This window comes from Felis catus, chromosome C1 (genome assembly GCF_018350175.1).
Source record: "Felis catus isolate Fca126 chromosome C1, F.catus_Fca126_mat1.0, whole genome shotgun sequence".
NCBI classification, from domain to species: domain Eukaryota; kingdom Metazoa; phylum Chordata; class Mammalia; order Carnivora; family Felidae; genus Felis; species Felis catus.
The window spans coordinates 97,268,263-97,289,631 of NC_058375.1; the positions used below are offsets into that span (position 1 = coordinate 97,268,263).

General features: G+C 37.8%; 1 protein-coding gene across 9 annotated transcripts in view; it reads left to right on the top strand.

Annotated features, from left to right (window-relative positions):
• Positions 1 to 21,369, top strand: part of HIPK1 (homeodomain interacting protein kinase 1) — a 52,490-nt gene that overhangs the window by 9,692 nt on the left and 21,429 nt on the right. For all 9 annotated transcript variants that reach the window (XM_011285077.4, XM_023259006.2, XM_023259008.2 and 6 more), the window contains exons 2-5: positions 926 to 2,003; positions 10,729 to 10,852; positions 20,352 to 20,471; positions 21,280 to 21,366. In XM_011285077.4, the coding sequence (XP_011283379.1) occupies positions 928 to 2,003; positions 10,729 to 10,852; positions 20,352 to 20,471; positions 21,280 to 21,366 (1,407 nt within the window). In that variant the 5' untranslated portion in view covers positions 926 to 927. The remainder of the gene's footprint in view (positions 1 to 925; positions 2,004 to 10,728; positions 10,853 to 20,351; positions 20,472 to 21,279; positions 21,367 to 21,369) is intronic.

Sequence of the window (21,369 nt, forward strand, 5' to 3'; positions counted from 1 at the left end):
CTTGGAGCCTGGAACCTGCTTCAGATTCTGTGTCTCCTTCTTTCTCTCTGCCCCTCCCCTGCTTATGCACGCACATTCTCTCTCTCAAGAATAAATAAATAAACATTAAAAAAAAAATAGAAAGCTAATCAGGGAAGGAGAGAAGACAGCTGTGGAGTGAGCTCTGGGGCCGTAGAGTCTGGGTTTGAATACCTGTGCTGCCACTTAATGGTTGTGCTGTTTTGGGCAAGTTACTTTAAACACTCTGTGTCTTAGTTTCCTCATCTGTAAAGTGGAAATAGTGTTAGTATATTCTCCATAGGGTGAGAATTAAATAAGTAATGCATGTGAAGTGTTTAGACTACTACTTGACACATAGTAAGGGATCAGTCATCTAAGCTGTTGTTATTATTATCATGCTCATTATTTTATAAACCATCATAGATGTTCATGCTCTTTTAACAATATGACCTACTATTGCTGAGTCTCAAAGAGTGCTTACGGTTGTGTATTTATTTATTTATTTATTTTTTATTTTTTAAAAATTTTTTTTCAACGTTTATTTATTTTTGGGACAGAGAGAGACAGAGCACGAATGGGGGAGGGTCAGAGAGAGGGAGACACAGAATCGGAAGCAGGCTCCAGGCTCCGAGCCATCAGCTCAGAGCCTGATGCGGAGCTTGAACTCACGGACCGAGAGATCGTGACCTGGCTGAAGTCGGACGCTTAACCGACTGTGCCACCCAGGCGCCCCTACGGTTGTGTATTTAGATCAGAAGGTTGAACTTTCTGTGCTAGGAAACATGTTTTAGAAAATGTGTGAGATAAAATCTTAGCCAGATAGTTATATTTTACTTGTGGTTTTTCTAAACTAAAAGTTTTCTTATCTATTAATTGAGGAGTTGTATAAAATTGAGGATCTAATTCTTCCTGTCTCTCAATGTAGGTATGGCATCACAGCTGCAGGTGTTTTCCCCCCCATCAGTGTCGTCGAGTGCCTTCTGCAGTGCGAAGAAACTGAAAATAGAGCCCTCTGGCTGGGATGTTTCTGGACAGAGCAGCAACGACAAATATTATACCCACAGCAAAACCCTCCCAGCCACACAAGGGCAAGCCAGCTCCTCTCACCAGGTAGCAAATTTCAACATCCCTGCTTACGACCAGGGCCTTCTCCTCCCGGCTCCTGCAGCGGAGCGTATCGTCGTAACCGCTGCTGATAGCTCGGCCGGTGCTGCTACGGCAACCTTCCAAAGCAGCCAGACCCTGACTCACAGAAACAACGTTTCTTTGCTTGAGCCATATCAAAAATGTGGATTGAAAAGAAAAAGTGAGGAAGTTGACAGCAACGGTAGCGTGCAAATCATAGAAGAACATCCCCCTCTCATGCTGCAAAACAGGACTGTGGTGGGTGCTGCTGCCACGACCACCACTGTGACCACAAAGAGTAGCAGTTCCAGCGGAGAAGGGGATTACCAGCTGGTCCAGCATGAGATCCTTTGCTCTATGACCAATAGCTACGAAGTGTTGGAGTTCCTAGGCCGGGGAACATTTGGACAGGTGGCTAAGTGCTGGAAGCGGAGCACTAAGGAAATTGTGGCTATTAAAATCTTGAAGAACCACCCCTCCTATGCCAGACAAGGACAGATTGAAGTGAGCATCCTTTCCCGCCTAAGCAGTGAAAATGCCGATGAGTATAATTTTGTTCGTTCTTACGAGTGCTTTCAGCATAAGAATCACACCTGCCTTGTGTTTGAGATGCTGGAGCAGAACTTGTATGATTTTCTAAAGCAGAACAAGTTTAGCCCACTGCCACTCAAGTACATCAGACCAATCTTGCAGCAGGTGGCCACAGCCCTGATGAAGCTCAAGAGCCTTGGTCTGATTCACGCTGACCTTAAGCCTGAAAACATAATGCTGGTCGATCCAGTGCGCCAACCCTACCGAGTGAAGGTCATTGACTTTGGTTCTGCTAGTCACGTTTCCAAAGCTGTGTGCTCAACCTACTTACAGTCACGTTACTACAGGCAAGTGGCAAATGCTAAAAAGCGTATCTTAGACTAGAGATCTGTCTTTATACTTAAAGGTGTTACATAGGGCTACATATAACAATGAATTTATTTACAGGGTCCAAGATAGAATACTATGTTTTACTTCATACCCCTGTGTGGCATTCCTATATGTAACATTATTTTATTTAACGCTGGAAAAATTCAGTTTGATTCTGAAGGTTGTTTCTAGTTGAATGAATACTAGCATCTGGTTCTTTTTTAGTAAGTGCCATTATACCCAATTTTCCCATTCTAAAGAGTCTTTAAAAATATAAAGATGTTCACTTATTTGTAATGAATTTGGGCATATGCTGCTACTTTTTCCACATTCCTATCTTGGCAGGTAGGATGCCTTGGGAATAATTCCAGGTTTTTTCATTCTTATACATTTCCTATCTTGTGTAATTTAGAGAATTGAGTTTGTTGATTACCAAGGGCTCTTCCTGTTTTAACATTCTCTGTAATAGTTTGAACTTTTTTGGTTATGAGCTTATTTGGTTATCCTAGAATGTCCTTGACCCAAGTGCCTTATACTTCAGTGATTTATATTTCCAGATTGGTACTTCTAACAAAGCTACCTTTTTAATATATAGTAATTATTGGGACAGTACTTAAAGGGTGGTATATACAATGTTGTTTGTGCTGTTAACCAAGGAGAATTACTGAAAGGAAAAGGGGAAGTCTTTTGAAGTGAGCTTTTATTTCTCAGTACCTCATTTATTTGACTAGTTATTAATTTTAAGTAATCTGATAATTTTAGTGATCATTCATTAAATACAAATTTTCCACTCACCTAGTCAAGAAGTGAAACAATAAACAAAAAATAGGTAATCCGCAAAACATGTTTATCAGGAGATATGTCCAACATGTCAAATGCCTATATGAAATTTTGAGTAAATAGAAAGTCTGAACTTAGAAGTTTATATTATGTATGAAAGTAATAGAAGGGTGTTTTAACCGTACAGGGGCTCAGAAAATTAGCCATCTGCATAGTTTTTTTTCTAATGGTGTAAAATCTGCCTAACATGAAGTCTACCATTTTAACCATTTTTAAGTGTACCATTCAGTGTCATTAAGTACATTCACAATGTTGTGTAAGCATCACCACTATTTCTAAATTTTTTTCGTCACCCAAAACAGAAATTCTGTAACCATTAAGCAATAACTCCACCTTCCCCCTTCCCCCTGGTAAGCTCTATCTGACTTTCTGTCTCTGTGAATTTGCCTCTTCTAGGTACTGCATGTAAGTGGAATCATGCAATATTTGTCCCTTTGTTTCTGGCTTATTTCACTTAGCATAATGTTTTCAAAGTTAATCCAGACTGTAGCATGTATCGGAATTCCATTCCTTTTCATGACTGAATAATATTCCAGTGCATGAATGTACTACATTTTGTTTATCCATTCCCTCAGGTTTCCACATTTTTGGCTATTGTGAATAATGCTGCAGTGAACATTAGCTCTCAAGTGTTTAAGACCCTGTTTTCAACTCTTTTGGGTATATAGCTAGAAGTAGAACTGCTGGATCATATGATAATTCTGTTTAATTTTTGAGGAATCACCAAACTGTTCTACAGCTACACTATTTACATTCCCAGTAGCAATGCATGAGGATTCCAATCTCTCCACCTCCTCATCAACACTTGTTTTTGTTTTCTGGGGATGGGAGGGATAATAGCCATCCTTATGTGTGTGAAATGGTATTTGATTTGCATTTCCCTAAAGATTAGTGATCTTGAGCATCTTTTCATTTACTTATTGGACATCTGTGTATCTTCTCTGGAGAGATGTCTGTTCAAGTCCTTTGTCCATTTTTGAATTGGGTTGTTTTTTTGTTGAGTTGTAAGAGTTCTTTATATATTCTGGGTATTAATCCCTCTGCAGATAGATGATGTGCATATATATTCTCTCATTCCGTGGGGTTGCCTTTTCACTTTGTTGATGGTGTTTGCACAAAAGTTTTAAACTTTGATGAAGTCCAGTTTGTGTGTTTTGTTTGTTTGTTTGTTTCTCATGCTTTTGGTATTATAGCTAAGAAATCATTGTCAAACCAGTGTCCTAAAGTTTTTTCCCTTTTGCTTTCTTCTGAGCGTTCTATAGTTTTTAGCTCTTATAAGAATATAATATAGACATAGATAGCTCTTATATTTTGTTCTTTGATCTATTTTAAGTTAATTTTTGTATACGGTGTAGGGTAAGGGTCCAGTTTCATTCTTTTGCATGTGGATATTCAGTTTTCCTAGCACCATTTGCTCAAAAGACTATTCTTTCTCCAGTGAAAGATCTTGACACTTGTCAAAATTCATTGACCACAAACACAAGGGTTTATTTCTGGGCTCTTTTGTCCATTGGTCTGTATGTCTGTCTTTATGCCAGTAGCACATCATTTTGATTACTTGTAGCTTTGTAGTAACTTTTAAAATCAGGAGTGTAAGATCTCCAGCTTTATTCTCTTTTAATATTGTTTTGGCTATTTGGAGTCCCTTGAGATTTCCATATAAATTTTAGGATGAATTTTTCTATTTCTACAAAAAACCTCATTGGTTTTTGAAGGGTTGCACCAAATCTGTAAATCACTTTGGGTAGTAATGACATTTTCACATTACATCTTCGAATCCACTCTTCTCTATTTTTATCTTTTCCTTTTATAACTTTGTAAAACTATGGTATTTCTTACTTGAGAGAGATGGAGTAAAGAAATTCCTAGAGCATTGGTTTCTGGTTTCATATTGCTCTAGGCAGTTGGGCTAATTTTGAGAATCTCTCCTCCATTTACTGATTCACTGCTTGGAAGATATAGGTTCTGATTACTTTTTCTTTTAGTTTGCTCCTTTGAGTAATCCCACCACTCCCCACTCGTGTGTATTTGCAGAAACACTCTACAGGTCCACTTACAAGCTCAGTTCTGCATCTTGTTGGGAGCCTTGGGGAATTAGGAGGGAGGGCACCGCTGTGGGGTGGGGGCTGATGGGCTCTTGCTTCTTGATCTCTTCTCTAATCAGGCCTGCAGGTGTTCTTTAACTACTTGCCTTGGCTTGTAACGAAAGCAATTTTAAGATAGAAGAAGAGTGATAGAAATAAGAATTATTTTGTGAAATAATTTTGATGGCATTTTCTCTTGAGGGGCAAAGATTTGAGGGGTACATAGTTTTCTGGCTGCTTAGCTTTCTCCAATAAGTAATTCGTTTGAATAATTTTCAGTGTTAGGTTGCTGTCTTTGCCCCTTTCCCTGTCCTTTTATTTAAAAAAAAAATTTTTTTTTTCAACGTTTATTTATTTTTGGGACAGAGAGAGACAGAGCATGAACGGGGGAGGGGCAGAGAGAGAGGGAGACACAGAATCGGAAACAGGCTCCAGGCTCTGAGCCATCAGCCCAGAGCCTGACGCGGGGCTCGAACTCACGGACCGGACCGTGAGATCGTGACCTGGTTGAAGTCGGATGCTTAACCGACTGCGCCACCCAGGTGCCCCTCCCTGTCCTTTTAAATTCAAGTTGCGATTTGAGTAATTTGGTTGTTTTGTTTTTGGAAACAAATAGGATTTTCAAATTTTTAAGTCCACTGGTGATTACTCTTCAACAAATCATCCTGCAAATCCATTGCATTTAATTGCTGAGTATAGGAGTAATTTTAAATGGAGCTAAGTTTACCCCTTAAAAACAGGAGTTCTTTCTGTGTATTACTGAGTAATTAGTGTGCATACTGAAGTCCAATATCCAGGGCTTGACTGCATTTAGGATTTAGCAGTGGGACTCTTCTGTTTTATCGCAGCAATACTTGATAATGAACCCAAAGCCAATGGAATAGCAGCTCAGGCATTCCTTCTTTATCATTAATTTTATCCACAGTGGTATTCTTCATGTTGCTTTTAGAGGCTATTACGTCCTCACCCTGTTATCTTTCAGAAAACCTCTGTGAAATCCCTTTGGCCATTGAAGCATCCGGGCTCCAAAGCCAGCCTTCCCCTTCCCCTCCTTTTTAGTTTACATTGCTTCATCTTGCTGATAACATGCCAAAATATTATCAGTTGACAAACTTTTGCCACCATCCTGTCTCTGTTAGCAGTGGGCATGGCTAAATGCCTTAGGCAGTGGAAATAATATGCTTTATTTCCTGGGCACTTTAAACGTAAATGTAGACTAATTTCAAGAAAAGTTGCTGTCTTTGGGGCTTGAGTTTCAGGCACAAAGGTTTGCCATGCCTACAAGCTCAGTGCTTTTCCATTCTGAAAAATGGAAAACTGGCCTTTATTGAAAGTTGAGATCGCTGTATTTGTTATATATGGAAGGACAAAGTCTAGAGAAGGAAAGCGTATTTTCAGTTTATCCTAGACAAATAAACATACTACAGTTTCACCAAGCCACAGATGCAGGAAGTTAAGACTTTATGTAACATATCTGATCTGATAAGTAAGTTTGATGCCTCTGAGATGGGCAGGAAGAAACAAAGAGTGTTCATGAAAATGAGCAGAGAATAACTTCTGCTGTTAAGTGATCCTACCCACAGCTTGCTCTGGGTTCTAGTAAAATAACGCTTTATAACTTTGGAGGAATTTTTTAGTTTAAAGAAGTTTGAAGTTGAGAAATCAAAAGACAGGGATTGCTGTTTCTACAACCTGGTTACAGTAATCAGAGCCTGGTTAGTATTTGTTTTTTAAGGATGGGATGTATTTTCATAGAAAAGACACTCACCATGTCTAAAGTACAGTTAATGCCATTTTCCTACAACAGTGAATATTGTCAGTTTGGATTTTTCCCTCTCTTCCCTGTGCTTCTATAGATAATCTTAAAAATTAAAAAAAAAATTTTTTTTTTAACATTTATTCAATTTTGAGAGACAGAGAGAGATAGTACAGTGGGGGAAAGACAGAGAGGGAGACACAGAATCCAAAGCAGGCTCCAGGCTCTGAGCTGTCAGCACAGAGCCCAACACAGGGTTTGGACTCACGAACAGAGAGATCATGACCTGAGCCGAAGTCAGACATTTAACCGACTGAGCCAGGCACCCCTAAAAAATTTTTTTTTAAGTTTATTTATTTAATTTGAGAACGAGAGAGACAGCGTGAAAGGGGGAGGGGTAGAGAGAGAGGGAGAGAGAGAGAAAGAATCCCAAGCAGGCTTCACAGCACTGTCACTGCAGAGCCTGACTCGAGCACTGCAGAGCCTGACTCGGGCTCAAACTCGTGAAACCGTGAGGTCATGACCTGAGACGAAACCAAGAGTTGGACGCTTAACCAACTGAGCCACCCGGGCGCCCCTCTATAGGTAATGTTTTTTACTGATCAGTTGTTAGAATGTCAGAGCTAGAAAGGGACCTAGAGAAGTAATTATCTCAGTATCATTATACAGGTAAAGTAGAACCAGAATTTTACTGTCTAGAGTTCTTATTGAGGGATTGAAAAATAATGGAGGCCAAGGGGAAAGATGATACAGTAATGAAGATAGTACCAAGAATTATAATCTGAATTCAGAATTTAAAACATTCAGTCTTTAGAGAAGTACCTGCTTTAAATGATGCTGTTCTGTTCAGTAAAAGAAAATAATTTCAATCTTTTTGCTTCTTAGAGTTTAGGTCAGCCAGCATTTCTAGTTTCTAATGGTAGTGAAAAGCTCTCAGTAGACTGAGCAGCCTTATTTTATTTTTTTGCTTTTTTGTTCTTTTGGTACTCATCTTTTTGTATGGTAGATGGGGTAGAATTACTCTTTTAGTGAGTTTTTGGTAAAAATCCTTAGCTGCTTTTGTTACTCCAGAAGCAGAGTGAGACTAAATGGAAAAACTGATTCCAGCCAGTCTTTAGGGTATTTTTTTTTTTTTTTTTTTTTTTTTTTTTGTCTAATGGAGCTTGGGGGCTGGAATTAGTATTTTTCTTAATTTCTCTGAAACTTGAAGCTTTGGAAGCCTAACAGTTACCACGTATTATTGCTACTTTTTTTAATGAAGTAAGTTGTTGGGTAGCCTGCCCCTCCCTGTGACCTACCTTTGGATTTTAAAATGTCTTCCTGGTATAGTGAGAATGGCAGAATCAATCTGCTGCTCTTCAGTTGATGCTTAGGAATGTTCTAAGCCCAGTTTTTATTTTGGCACAAAGCCATTTGCACTTTCCCTGCCAGCTATTTTTGGCACTGTCATGAACTTGGAAATTAACGATTCTGCTCACTGAAAGTAAAAATTTTGTCCCTTTTCAATTTTAGAAAAGCTTTTATGTTTCTGGATAGTCTTACTCTCTAGTTTATTAATGCTGTTAAATTTGTGCCATCTTAAAAACATGCTATACTGGTTGGGGTTTAATTAAACTCTGAAACTCTGTCAGTAATATGTGGCTCTAGCCACCTGCAAAGAGTATCCCCTTTGAAGGTTGTTTCTTTGGTTCGCAGAACCACAGTTCACCTCAAATAGCATAAAAACAGGTGATAGTAGTCGTTCTATCCATAGCTGTCAAATAGTGGAAGTCTCAGCAGGCTCGGATCATCCTTCTGCTGTTTCTGTACAAGGGTCAGGAAAGCCTCTAGACCCTATGGAGTCCTCTACTTTACCTTATTTTCTAAGGGCTACTTATTTAGAAAAGTACTTGGGGAGGATATTCTTATTTTAGGAAATATCTTTATACTCTGCCTGCTCAATCCTCCCTGCTCCAGAGCAACAATAAGCACATATTACTTAAAAGTGAAGTTGGGGAAACCTATACATCCCATGAGGGTTCATAGCCTGTTAGATGGAGAGATCTGCTGAGGGGTCTGGAGCTGGTATTCCCTTACACATTCCAATTCTGTGACTTGTAAGAAGGAAAGGAAATTATTTGGAGATGATGATAAAATGTTTAAGAGCTCAAACCTTACATCCAGACTGCCTGGCCTCCATCATTTTGTAATTATGTGGCCTTTGGTGAGTTACTTATCTTCTCAATGCCTAGTTTCTTCATCTGTAAAATGGAAATGATACTTTATTACATAGAATCTGATACACCATTGATTAGAAAAAGAAACATTATTTAGGTCCCAATAAGAAAGTAAAAGCACTGCCAGTGAACTAAAATACATCATCATTTACAAGAATCTTCTTGATTTCAGGGATGTTAAAATATGAAAAAAAACAGGGATGCCTGGGTGGCTCAGTTGGTGAAGCGTCCGACTCTTGATTTCGGCTCAGGTCATAATGATCTTATGGTTTGTGAGTTCAGGCCCTGCATCGGGCTCCCGTGCTCCACGCGGACAATGCGGATGCTGCTTGGGATTCTCTCTCTCTTCTCTTTCTGCCCCTCCCCCACTCATGGTTGCTTGTGTGCTCATTGTCTCTCTCTCAAATAAATTAAAAAAAAAGTGAAACAAGCATTCATCTTAGAATTGATGACTTAACATTAGTAATACCTACTTCCATAGGATTTTTGTAAAGGAATAAGTGACCACATTTATGAGGGGCTTGTTAGAACATTTAATGGCACAGAGTAAGCACTATATAAGTGTCATCTATAATTATTATTCATATTAGTGATACATATTATCATCACCCTCCCCTTAAAAACCCATTTATCTCATAATTTTAGTCGTGGTTGGAAAATGCCATGTATACCATCAAGCCAAATTGAGTTATATAGGTGGGTATGTGCTTAACTCTTACTTATTTAGAGACAGTACAATATACTCAGTTCTGGGGCCGGATAGCCACGGTTCAGATTCTAGCTCTGCCACTTATTAACTGTGATTTTGGGCAAATTTTTTTTTGCCTCAGTTTCCTCTATAAATGGGGATAATAATTTTACCTTGAATGTGTTCATACATATAAAGCTCTAGGCTTATGGTATTATCTTCGTTTTCTCTTTAAGGTTCCCTAGCGTTAGGTTTTTCACTTGGAGCATTAATGGAAATGAATATTCTATAGTGCTGCCAACCACTATATTTCTGTAGAAGGCATTTCTGTTACCAAGGGGTATTTATTGATCAGGTCATTTAATTGATTTTTCTGTAATTAAAAAGGTGCTAAGAGTAAAAAGAATAAATCTGGGATCCCTTATCTGGGATCCCTTATCTGAAATCTGTTATTTCAAAATCCAGAAAGCTCTCAAAATTAAAAAACTTTTTCTAAGTTTGGTGTATTGGCAAAATCTGACTTGAAACAATGTAAGGCCAGGGCGCCTGGGTGGCTCAGTCGGTTAAGCATCCGACTTTGGCTCGGGTCATGATCCTCGCGGTTTGTGAGTTCGAGTCCCGTGTCGGACTCTGTGCTGACAGCTCAGAGCCTGGACCCTGCTTCCGATTCTGTGTCTTGCTCTCTCTGCCCCTCCCCTCCTCATGCTCTGTCTCTCTCTGTCTCAAAAATAAATAAAACATTAAAAAAATTAAAAAAAAAAGAAACAACATAAGGCTACTTAAGATCTTTTATTCACCAACATGGTATGACTATTCATTGACTTCGGTACAGAAGTATTAATGTGTTTGATTTGAGGGTGCTTCCCTAAACTCCATTGGGATTATTATGCAATATGTAGTTTATACATGATAGTACCTTTCTGAAATTAAAAAAAAAAAAAAATGTGAATTCCAAAACACAGCTGGCCCCAGAGGTTTCAAATGATGGATTTTATATCAAAGATAGTTTTCAGTTTCTTTAAATCAATGTACCTTTAGCTGATACTAAAACGGGACTTAGTCAACATAATTTCCCCAGATAATGTTTATTTTTTAATTTGCTATTTTTGTTTTTGCTAGAGCCCCTGAAATTATTCTTGGATTACCGTTTTGTGAAGCTATTGATATGTGGTCATTGGGCTGTGTGATAGCTGAGCTGTTCCTGGGATGGCCTCTCTATCCTGGTGCTTCAGAATATGATCAGGTAAGAGTGTATACTTGAATAGAAAGCAAGTATTTACTAATGAAATAGATTTTAGAGGAAGAGAAGTACTTACTAGTGAAGTTTTTAGATATGGAAAAATAGTCTAATTAGAAAGGATTTTTTAAGGATACAATTTTCTCTACCTCCTTTTTAGTCTGATGTTACATTCGCAATTCAACAGTTAAGAAAGGTTCTTATTTCATATTACTTTGGTACCTTTCCAGATCTGCGATGATTTATTAGAGAGACTGACTTGGGTTAATAAATGTGTCTTGTGAGTTTTTAAGATATGAAAGTAAAGAAGGATGAGGAATAGGAATTTTAAGAGTGACCTTTGGCTCACTCAGAGCTGTTACTTCCTTTTATACATGCCATATGCTGAAGTACTCTCTACAAATTGAAACACATTGGGCCCCGGAAGCTGTGATATATACTGGGTCTCTGTAAAATACGATTTAGGAGGGAAATCATAGGAGTTGAAAAGTATTGGAATAAATGGTCTATATCTCAAAACAAAGGAGCTTTAGAAAATATGCTGCAATTTCCCAAGGAGCTGGTCCTAAGGGGAAATGAAGGGAAATAAATTGTAAATTCTTATTTCTTGTTCTTTTAATAAAAATGGTTCTAACCACTATGCTGTAAGCTCTTTGAGGGCATAGACTGTTTCATCCCACTATTATATCCTCAGCTTCTGGTCTGTGTCTGGCACATAGTAAGTACATGAGGCTTTTTAATTTTTTGTTTTCAAAAATTTTTTTAATGTTTATTTATTTTTGAGAAAAGGAGAGAGAAACCGAGTGCGAGCAGGGGAGGGGCAGAGACAGAGGGAGACACGGAATCTGAAGCAGGCTCCGGGCTCTGAGCTGTCAGCACAGAGCCTGACGCAGGGCCTGAACCCATGAACCGTGAGATCACGACCTGAGCCGAAGTCTGGTGCTTAACTGACTGAGCCATCCAGGCGCCCTTGTTTATTGTTTTTAAAGAAATAAATGGTTATCTGGAATTATTAAAAGGAAAAAAGAACAAAACAGTGTTTTTCCCTATTCAACCTAGAATTTTGATTCCTTGATCCATTTTAGATTCACCTTCCAAAAATTTGACTCTTTGGGCACGTCTTTGATTGAAATATAAAAAATGAATTACTCATGTGATATGTAACTAGTTATATTGAACTCTGAAATTTAATCTCTCTTGTACCTTGTGAGAAAGAAGCCAGCTTTCTTATTTTACAATAAAAAAGTGTGAAGGAGATTAAGTGAGGCAAAAACACAGTTGGTTGAACTAACTTATTGATTCTCCTTTTTGAGAATCCGATGAAGTTAGGGATGTGAGTCTTCTCAGAAAAATTTGCATATGGTATTTTGAGTACAAATTTAGGAGATTCATGGATCCCTAGTTAAGAAACCTTACTCTGAGCAATCACAGTCATGAAAGTGCCATCCCTAGGCCAGCCTTCAACTTTAGTAAACAGATCGGTACTGTAAATTTTCCTAGGAAGTAGAACCAACTAAAATTAGATTTAAAAGCTAAGGTACGCCTGAGGCTTTTTAAAATAAAGAGATGAACTGGTAGTTTTGAGGATTTTTGCCCAGTGTGCATAGATGTGAAACTGTGGGTGGTAGGAGGAAGTCATTTTTCCCATGTTGAATAAATGGGATACTGCTGTTTTAGAGCAGGATTGGGGATAGGTTATCCTGATGCATCTCTGGTTATACAAAAAGATTTCTGTGGCAGGATCTCTGTTCTTCCAGCCAAGTTTCTTTAAAACAACTTTATTGAGATATACTTTGTATACCATGTAAGTCAGTCATTTAAAGTGTACAACTCAGTGATTTTTAGTATGTTCACAGGGTTGTGAACCATCCCCATAACCAGTTTTAGAACATTTTCATCCCTCTGTAATGAAACCCTGCACCTAATTAGCAGTCAATGCCCATTCTCCCCTAACCTGTACCCTCTCCTGCCCCTGGCCACCACTATTCTTCTTTCTGTCTCTATAGACTTGCCTATTGTAATTTATCATATTTATTACACACAATGTGTCGTTTCTTTGTGATGGGCTTCTTTATTAACATGTTTTCATCCGTGCTGTAGTGTGTATCAGAATGCCGTTACTTTTTATGGCTGAATAATGTTCCGTTGTATATATGTTCATCACATTTTGTTTATCCATTTATGTTTTGATGGATATTGAGTTATCATCTTTTGGCTATTGTGAATAATGGTGCTACGAACACTGGCATACAGATGTTTAAGTTCCTATTTTCAGTTTTTGGGGGGTATATAGCGAGAAGTGAATTACTGGGTTATCTGGAAATTTTATGATTAAACAAACTGTTTTCCACAGCAGTCATATCATTTTGCATTCCTACCAGCAATACACAGGGGTTTCAATTTCTCTACATCCTTGCCAACACTGGTTATTTTACTTTTTTCTTTTTCTTTTCTTTTTTCTTTTCTTTTCTTTTCTTTTCTTTTCTTTTCTTTTCTTTTCTTTTCTTTTCTTTTCTTTTCTTTTCTTTTCTTTTCTTTTTTAAAGATAGCAGCCATCCTTATGGGTGTGAAGTGACCGCACAGAGCCCACTGGGGATTGATTCTCTTCTCTCTTTGCCCTTCCCTCACTCAGGTGCGCCCCAGGGGATACCTGGTTTATCTCCTCTAGAGAAGTTTACTTAAGTCCATTGCCCATTTTTGAATTGGGCTGTTTATTGTTGAGTTGTAGGAGTTTTTACATATTCTGGGTATTGATCCCTAATTAGATATATAATTTGCAAAACTTTTCTCTCATTCCTTGGAGTTGCCTTTTCACTAAGTTGATAGCATTGTTTGCACAAAAGTTTTTAATTTTGATGAAGACCAGTTTGTTCTTCCTTTTGTTACTTGTACCTGTGGTATCATATCCAAGAAATTATTACTAAATTCAAAGTCATGAAGATTTCTCCTGTGTTTTCTTCTGAGAGGTATAGTTTTGTCTCTTGCATTTAGATGTTTGAGCCATTTTAAGTTGGTTTTTCATCATAGAATAAAGCAAGGGTTCACTTTCAGTATTTTGCATGTGGATATTCAGTTTTTCCAGCACCATTTGCCAGAAGACTTCTTTCTCTGCTAGATCTTAGCAGAGAAAGCTAAGATCTTAGCCAGGTCTTAGCATCCTTATCAAAACTCAGTTGACCATAAATACAAAGATTTATTTCTGGACTGTCAATTCTGTTCCATTGATCTGTATCTTATATCTGTCTTTATGCTGGTACCACGTTGTTTTCGTTACTATAGCTTTGTAGTTGGTTTTGAAACCAGGGAGTGTGAAGCCTCTAACTTTGTTCTTTTTTAAGATTGTTTTGGCTATTTGGGGTCCCCTGTGATTCCATATGAATTTTAGAATTTTTTTTTTCCTGCAAAAAAAGTCATTGGGTTTTTTCTTGTTTTTTATTTTTTCTTGTTTTTTTGTTTTTGTTTTTGTTTTAGTAGTGAGTGCATTGAATTTCTGGAAAGTATCAGCATCTTAACAATACTGTCTTCTGATCCATAAATGTGACCAGATTTTTTTTTAGGTTTTCTTTGGCAGCTTTTTGTAATTTTCAGAATATAGGTTTTACATTTCTTTTTGTTTATGTTGATTTATTTTGAGAGAGAGAAAGTGCGCACACATCTGGGTGAGCAGGGGAGGGACAGAGAAAGAGAGAGGGAGAGAGAGAATCCCAGGTAGGCTCTTTGTTGTCAGCACACAGAGCCTGACTCGGGGCTTGATCCCACAAACTGTGAGATCATTTCCTGAGCCAAAATCAAGAGTTGGACACTTAACCAGCTAAGCCACCCAGGCACCCCTACATTTCTTTTATTTCTAAGTATTCTGGGGTTTTTTGTTGTTGTTTTGTTGGCTGTGGTGAATGGAATTATTTTCTTAATTTTATTTTCAGATTGTTTCTAACGTATAGAAATACAATGAGTTTTGTAATTGATCTTGTATTCTGCAACCTTGTTTTTTGTTTTTTTTTTTAATTTTTTTTTTTCAACGTTTATTTATTTTTTGGGACAGAGAGAGACAGAGCATGAACGGGGGAGGGGCAGAGAGAGAGGGAGACACAGAATCAGAAACAGGCTCCAGGCTTCGAGCCATCAGCCCAGAGCCTGACGCAGGGCTCGAACTCCCGGACCGCGAGATCGTGACCTGGCTGAAGTCGGACACTTAACCGACTGCGCCACCCAGGCGCCCCATATTCTGCAACCTTGTTGAACTCTATTACTAGTAATTTTCTTTCTTTTTTTTCTTTTTAAAGGTTATTTATTATTATTTTTATTAAGTAATCTCTATACCCAACATGTGGCTTGAACTCACGACCCCAAGATCAAGAACTGTATGCTCTACTGACTGAGTCAGCCAGGCACCCCTCTAGTAGTTTTCTGATAGAACTCTAGTTCTAATAGTTTTGATGGATTCCTTACAATTTTCTAACTATAGATCATGCCAACTACAAATAAAAGTAGTTTTACATCTTCCTTTCCAATCTGGATTCCTTTTTTCTTTTCTTGCCTAATTCCTTTGCAATGAACCACTAATACAGTGTTGAATAGAAGTGTAAGAGCTGACATCCTTGCCTTGTTCTAAGTTTTAGGGGGAAAGTAGTCTTTCACTATAAGTATGATATCCACTGTGGATTTTTCATAAATTAGAGCTGAGATTATATAGCAAATGTTTGTGAGTCTTTAAATATTAATTAGTTAATAGCTTCAAATTTGTTGGAAACATTTTAATTGTTTAAGATAAGAAATGACATGGGAATGCAAGCTGGTGCAGCCACTCTAGTATGGAGGTTCCTCAAAAAACTAAAAATAGAACTACCCTACAACCCAGCAATTGCACTAATGGGTATTTGTCCAAGGGATACAGGTGTGCTGTTTTGAAGGGACATATGCACCCCATTGTTTATAGCAGCACTATTGACAATAGCCAAAGTATGAAAAGAGCCCAAATGTCCATTGATGGATAAAGAAGATGTGGTATATATATATATATATATATATATATATATATATATATATATATATATACATACACACACATACACACACACACACACACACATATATATATATATATATACACACATACACACACACACACACACACACACACAATGGAGTATTACTTGGCAATCAAAAAGAATGAAATCTTGCCATTTGCAACTATGTGGATGGAACTGGAGGGTATTGTGCTAAGTGAAATTAGCCAGTCAGAGAGAGACACAAATCATGACTTCACTCATGTGAGGACTTTAAGAGACAAAACAGGTGAACATAAGGGAAGGGAAACAAAAATAATATAAAAACAGGGAGGGGGACAAAGCATAAGAGACTCATAAATATGGAGAACAAACTGAGGGTTACTGGAGGGGGTGTGGGAGGGGGGATGGGCTAAATGGGTAAGGGGCACTAAGGAATCTACTCCTGAAATCATTGTTGCACTATGTGCTAACTAATTTGGATGTAAATTAAAAAAAAAATAAAATTAAAAATAAATAAAAATAAAATAAAATAACAAATGACAGTAATACTTTTTGTTTGTATAAATGTAAGACTTGTTTTTGCTGTATTATAAGCTATATGAAAAGTAATATCTGGATGATAGCTTCCCATTCTTTCGCTTAATTTAATTCTGTAATACTAACATTAAAAAAAATTTTTTTAATGTTTATTTATTTTTGAGAGAGAGAGAGAGACAGAGTGTGAGCAGGGGAGGGGCAGAGAGAGAGGGAGACACAGAATCTGAAACAGGCCTCAGGTTCTGAGCTGTCAGCACAAAGCCTGATGCCAGGCTCGAACCCACAGACCATGAGATTATGACCTGAGCCGAGGTCAGATGCTTAACCGACTGAGCCACCCAGCCTCCCCTGTAATATTAATATTTTAAAATATTTTTAGTGTTTTAAGTGCATTACTATAGAAAAAATAGAAAAGATGCGGTAGGCCAGGAGATAAAACTTTCAATCTCTAGTAGTTCCACCCTTCAGAGGTAACACTATTAGGATTTGGCATATCTTGTGTTTAAATGTATAATTTGTTGATTTTCATCATGTATTTATGGATTACCTACTTTGGACACTGGGGATACAGTGCTGCATAAAACATTGTCCTTGTCCTCATGGAAGCTATAATTTGATGATGAGAGATATTAAGTAAACAATTATATAATACTTTTAGGGGCACCTGGGTGACTCAGTCAGTTAAGCATCCAACTTTGGCTCAGGTCATGATCTTGCAATCCATGAGTTCGAGGCCAGCATTGGGCTCTGCTAACAGCTCAGAGCCTGGGGCCTGCTTCGGATTCTGTGTGTGCCTCTCTCTGCCCCTTACTCTCTCATGCTCTGTCTCTCTCTCTCAAAAGTAAATAAACATTAAAAATATTTTTAATGATTTTATATATATAATAAATACATAAATGCATAATATATAAATATATAATTATATAATATGATTGAGATCCCTCCTCCCATTGCTACTACCCTACTCTAGGCTGTCTTGTTAACTTGCCTGGGTTACTAGACAATCTCCCTTTATTCTGACCTCTCTCCAGTTTTTTTACAAAGTGATTTTTACAAAACACATTTGATCATGCTACCTCCCTGCTCTTCAGTGGGTTTTTATACTTTTAGAATAAAGGGCTGAATCCTTCATATGGCCTCTGAACCCCTACATGGGTTGTCTTTCCCCTTTCTCTCTCCTTCTCTAGATTGATCTTACAGCATTTCTCCTTGCTTTTCATGCTCTAGCACCGGCGGCACCATTTCAGTACTGGTTAAGAATATGCTTTTTTCTAGCACAGGCCCATGTACATACTGTTCTCATAGTCTGGAATTTCTGTGCCACCCATTCATTTCATCTAGTCAGTGTCTACTCATTTATTAGCTCAAGTGTTACTTTCTCAAGGAGCTTTTCCTCACCAGTCCTCCATCTAACTCAGGTTCCTTTGTGATATATTTTTATAGAAGTCTGTTTCTTTTTTTCAGAATGCCAATTCAAACTGGAAGTTTGAATATTCGGTGTCTGTCTCCCTCACTTGACTGCAAGGTCTATGAGAGCAGGAACCGTGTCTGTTTTTAAAATCACCAATGCCTGGCTCAATAAGTACTTACTAAAAGAATGAATGAATATATGTGCTATATATAATTCTATTCTACATAATAAACTTATGGATATAGAGGAGCATATCTATTTGGTCATATCTAAGACACTGTTGATTAAAATATACACATTTTTCTGTACCTCTAAGAAAGAATGCTGCCAATTAAACCATGATAATTATCAGTTGTAAGATATATCTTGATTTCAGAGATGTTAGTGTAAAAAAATATGCCTCTTAGAATCAGTGAAATGTAATAATTTTTTTAAAAAGTGAGATTATTTTGTTTGTAATCTGCTTTTTCTACTTACATTGTGAAGTATCTTTATAGGTCAATAACTATACTTCTTTGTTCGTTTTAAATGTCTGTGTAGTGTTTTATTGCATACATTTTATCCTGGATTTAAAAAAATTTTTCATCCTTTTTGTATGCAAAAGAAGTTCACATTTAAAATGTCTTTGGGGCACCTGAGTGGCTCAGTCAGTTAAGCGTCTGACTTCAGCTCAGGTCATGATCTCACGGTCCATGGGTTCAAGCCCAGTGTCAGGCTCTGTGCTGATGGCTCAGAGCCTGGAGCCTTCTTCAGATTCTGTGTCTCCGTCTCTCTTTGCCCCTCCCCTGCTCGCACTCTGTCTCTCAAGAATAAATAAACATTAGGGGCGCCTGGGTGGCGCAGTCGGTTGAGCGTCTGACTTCAGCTCAGGTCACGATCTCACGGTCCGTGAGTTCGAGCCCCGCGTCGGGCTCTGGGCTGATGGCTCGGGGCCTGGAGCCTGCTTCTGATTCTGTGTCTCCTTCTCTCTCTGCCCCTCCCCCCTTCATGCTCTGTCTCTCTCTGTCTCAAAAATAAATAAAAACGTTAAAAAAATTTAAAAAAAAGAATAAATAAACATTAAAAAATTTTTTTAAATGTTCTTATCTACATTAAAAAGTTTTTTTTTCCTGTTTAACTAATGCTGTATTAGCTTCCCATTACATAGTTCCCACAGATTTAAGAGTAGTATCCTGCTGTTTTCTGATAGGTAGGCCAGATTTGGCATATAGGCCATAGTTTGCTGACCTGTGCTTCACACTGTTAAAAAATTGGTGAGGATCTCCAAGAGCTCTGTGTAGTTTATATCTACTAGTATATAGTACAGTAGAAATTAAAACTGAAGATTTTAGAAGGAGTGGTGGGAAGTAAGATTTATTTCCTTGCTTACACGTTTCTAATTTCATCTTAAGTATAGCCATTCAAATATGGAAGAGGTGGTAAAAAAAAAAAATTGCCTGTTGTAACACTCTCAGTAGTGAAGAGAAAAGCAAATCATCTCTTCTATTGCTTTCTTGAGTTATGACAATTGTGCAAACAAATATGAACAATAAAACTGGGAAATTTTAAAAACATAAGTATATACAAGCACGTTTCATTAACCATTGGAGCAATGACACATCCTTCTAGAAATCTCTATACCCGTAAGAAGGGAATGAAAGGCAGATAACTTCTTAGTATTATTTTAAAAATAGTTTTTGCTTCATGGACTCCCTGAAAGGATCTTAGGGACCCTCAGGGGTCTCCAGACAAGACTTTGAGAACTGCCAGCCTTGTTCATAGTATGTGTTCAGTAAATGTTGATTGAGTGACCACAGTGCCTGCCCTCTAGTGATGTAGGGATAGAGAAGCTAAATGAAGTATCTAAGTTTATGGTGTGAGAGAGAAGTTCTATGGCAGTTTAGAATAGGGACAATTGACAGGAGCTAGAGTAGCCAAGAAAGACATTTATAAAAATGTTTTCCAAATCTTTTAAATTTGATAATGTATCAACAAAGAAAACAAAAAAAACTCCTGGTGGGTGATCCATTGAATAGTTTGTTGAAAATTATTCTCTTCTGTCCTAGAAATCTCCTGATGTTTTCTGAACTTTGTATCAGAAGTCAACAAGAAAGCAAAAATGGTGGGGCACCTGGGTGGCTCAGTTAAGCATCTGACTCTTGGTTTTGGCTCAGGTCATGATCTCACAGTTTTGTGGGTTCGAGCCCCACGTCGGGCTCTGTGCTGGCAGCACAGAGCCTGCTTGGGATTCTCTCTCCCTCACTCTCTGCCCCTCCCCCACTCGTGCTGTCTCTCTCAAAATAAATAAGTGAACTTAAAAAAAAAAAGCAAAAATGGTTACAAACAAAATTTTCAAAATGGAATTTTCCTGGTAAGTGACATATAGTAACGTGGCAATAACTGAATAAATATTTGGGAATTAACCTGTGAGTGGGTTAGCATATTTATGTATTTACAGATGAATTTCATTTGTATTGACTTGGCTAGAGCAGTAATGTCTTTGTGTAAAAGTTTTTAATATTTTCTCTTTCCACACTAAATCAATGTTTTAATGATTTTGATGTTTCAGATTCGTTACATTTCACAAACACAAGGCCTGCCCGCTGAATATCTTCTCAGTGCTGGGACAAAAACAACCAGGTTTTTCAACAGAGATCCAAATTTGGGGTATCCGCTGTGGAGGCTGAAGGTCTGTCTCCTCTACTATACTACTCATTCCTGTACTCCTTACTCTCAACTTTTTAGTTATTAAATTCTTGAGGTGGAGGAGGGAAATGGGGTGGTGGTGGTCGTGATGGGAATGTATGTTTACAGGAGGAAGTACTTGGAAAAAATTATTTCACTGTACACATTTGATCCGATCCTTAGTTAAAAAATAAACTGAACGCCTGTTCACTTGTCTAAGGTTATTTTGCAAATGTGAACCAGCAGCTGAAAAGGGAGTATAGAGAATAGTGCTTCCTATTGAGTCACAGGAAGAACTAGAGTAACCTAGCAATGACTGTTTTTTAGAGAATTCTCATGGATGTGAGAAAACATAATTTTCTAACTCCCCACATTAAGGCCTTACATATTTTCTTGATCCAAATACCTGTTTTTTACTTCTGACCCTATTCCTTTAACTTGAGAGATCTCTTGAGTAATTTGTGTAACCCTGTGAGTCTCCCTCTGAGTCTGTTAAATAGTTAGCATTTGAAATAATTTCATTTGAATGTAGCTTTAAGGGAAAAATGATAATGTGGCTTCTTCTATGACACCCCTCAGGAGCGGTGCCACGTCATTGTTTCCACATTTAACTTAGCACTGTTGAAGGGGTAGTCAGGTATCCAGGTGCCATCTGTCCACAAGAAGATTTTCTGGTTGTAAATTACTTCCATGTTTGCCATCTCTGGTTGGCAGGGTGACGATAGATACTTGTCTCTTTGTATTCTGGTTTTAATTTAGAACAAAATGTGAGAGTGGTATATGGATGGAATTAAAAAAAATCTATTTTATAGACACCGGAAGAACATGAATTGGAGACTGGAATCAAATCAAAAGAAGCTCGAAAGTACATTTTTAATTGTTTAGATGACATGGCTCAGGTG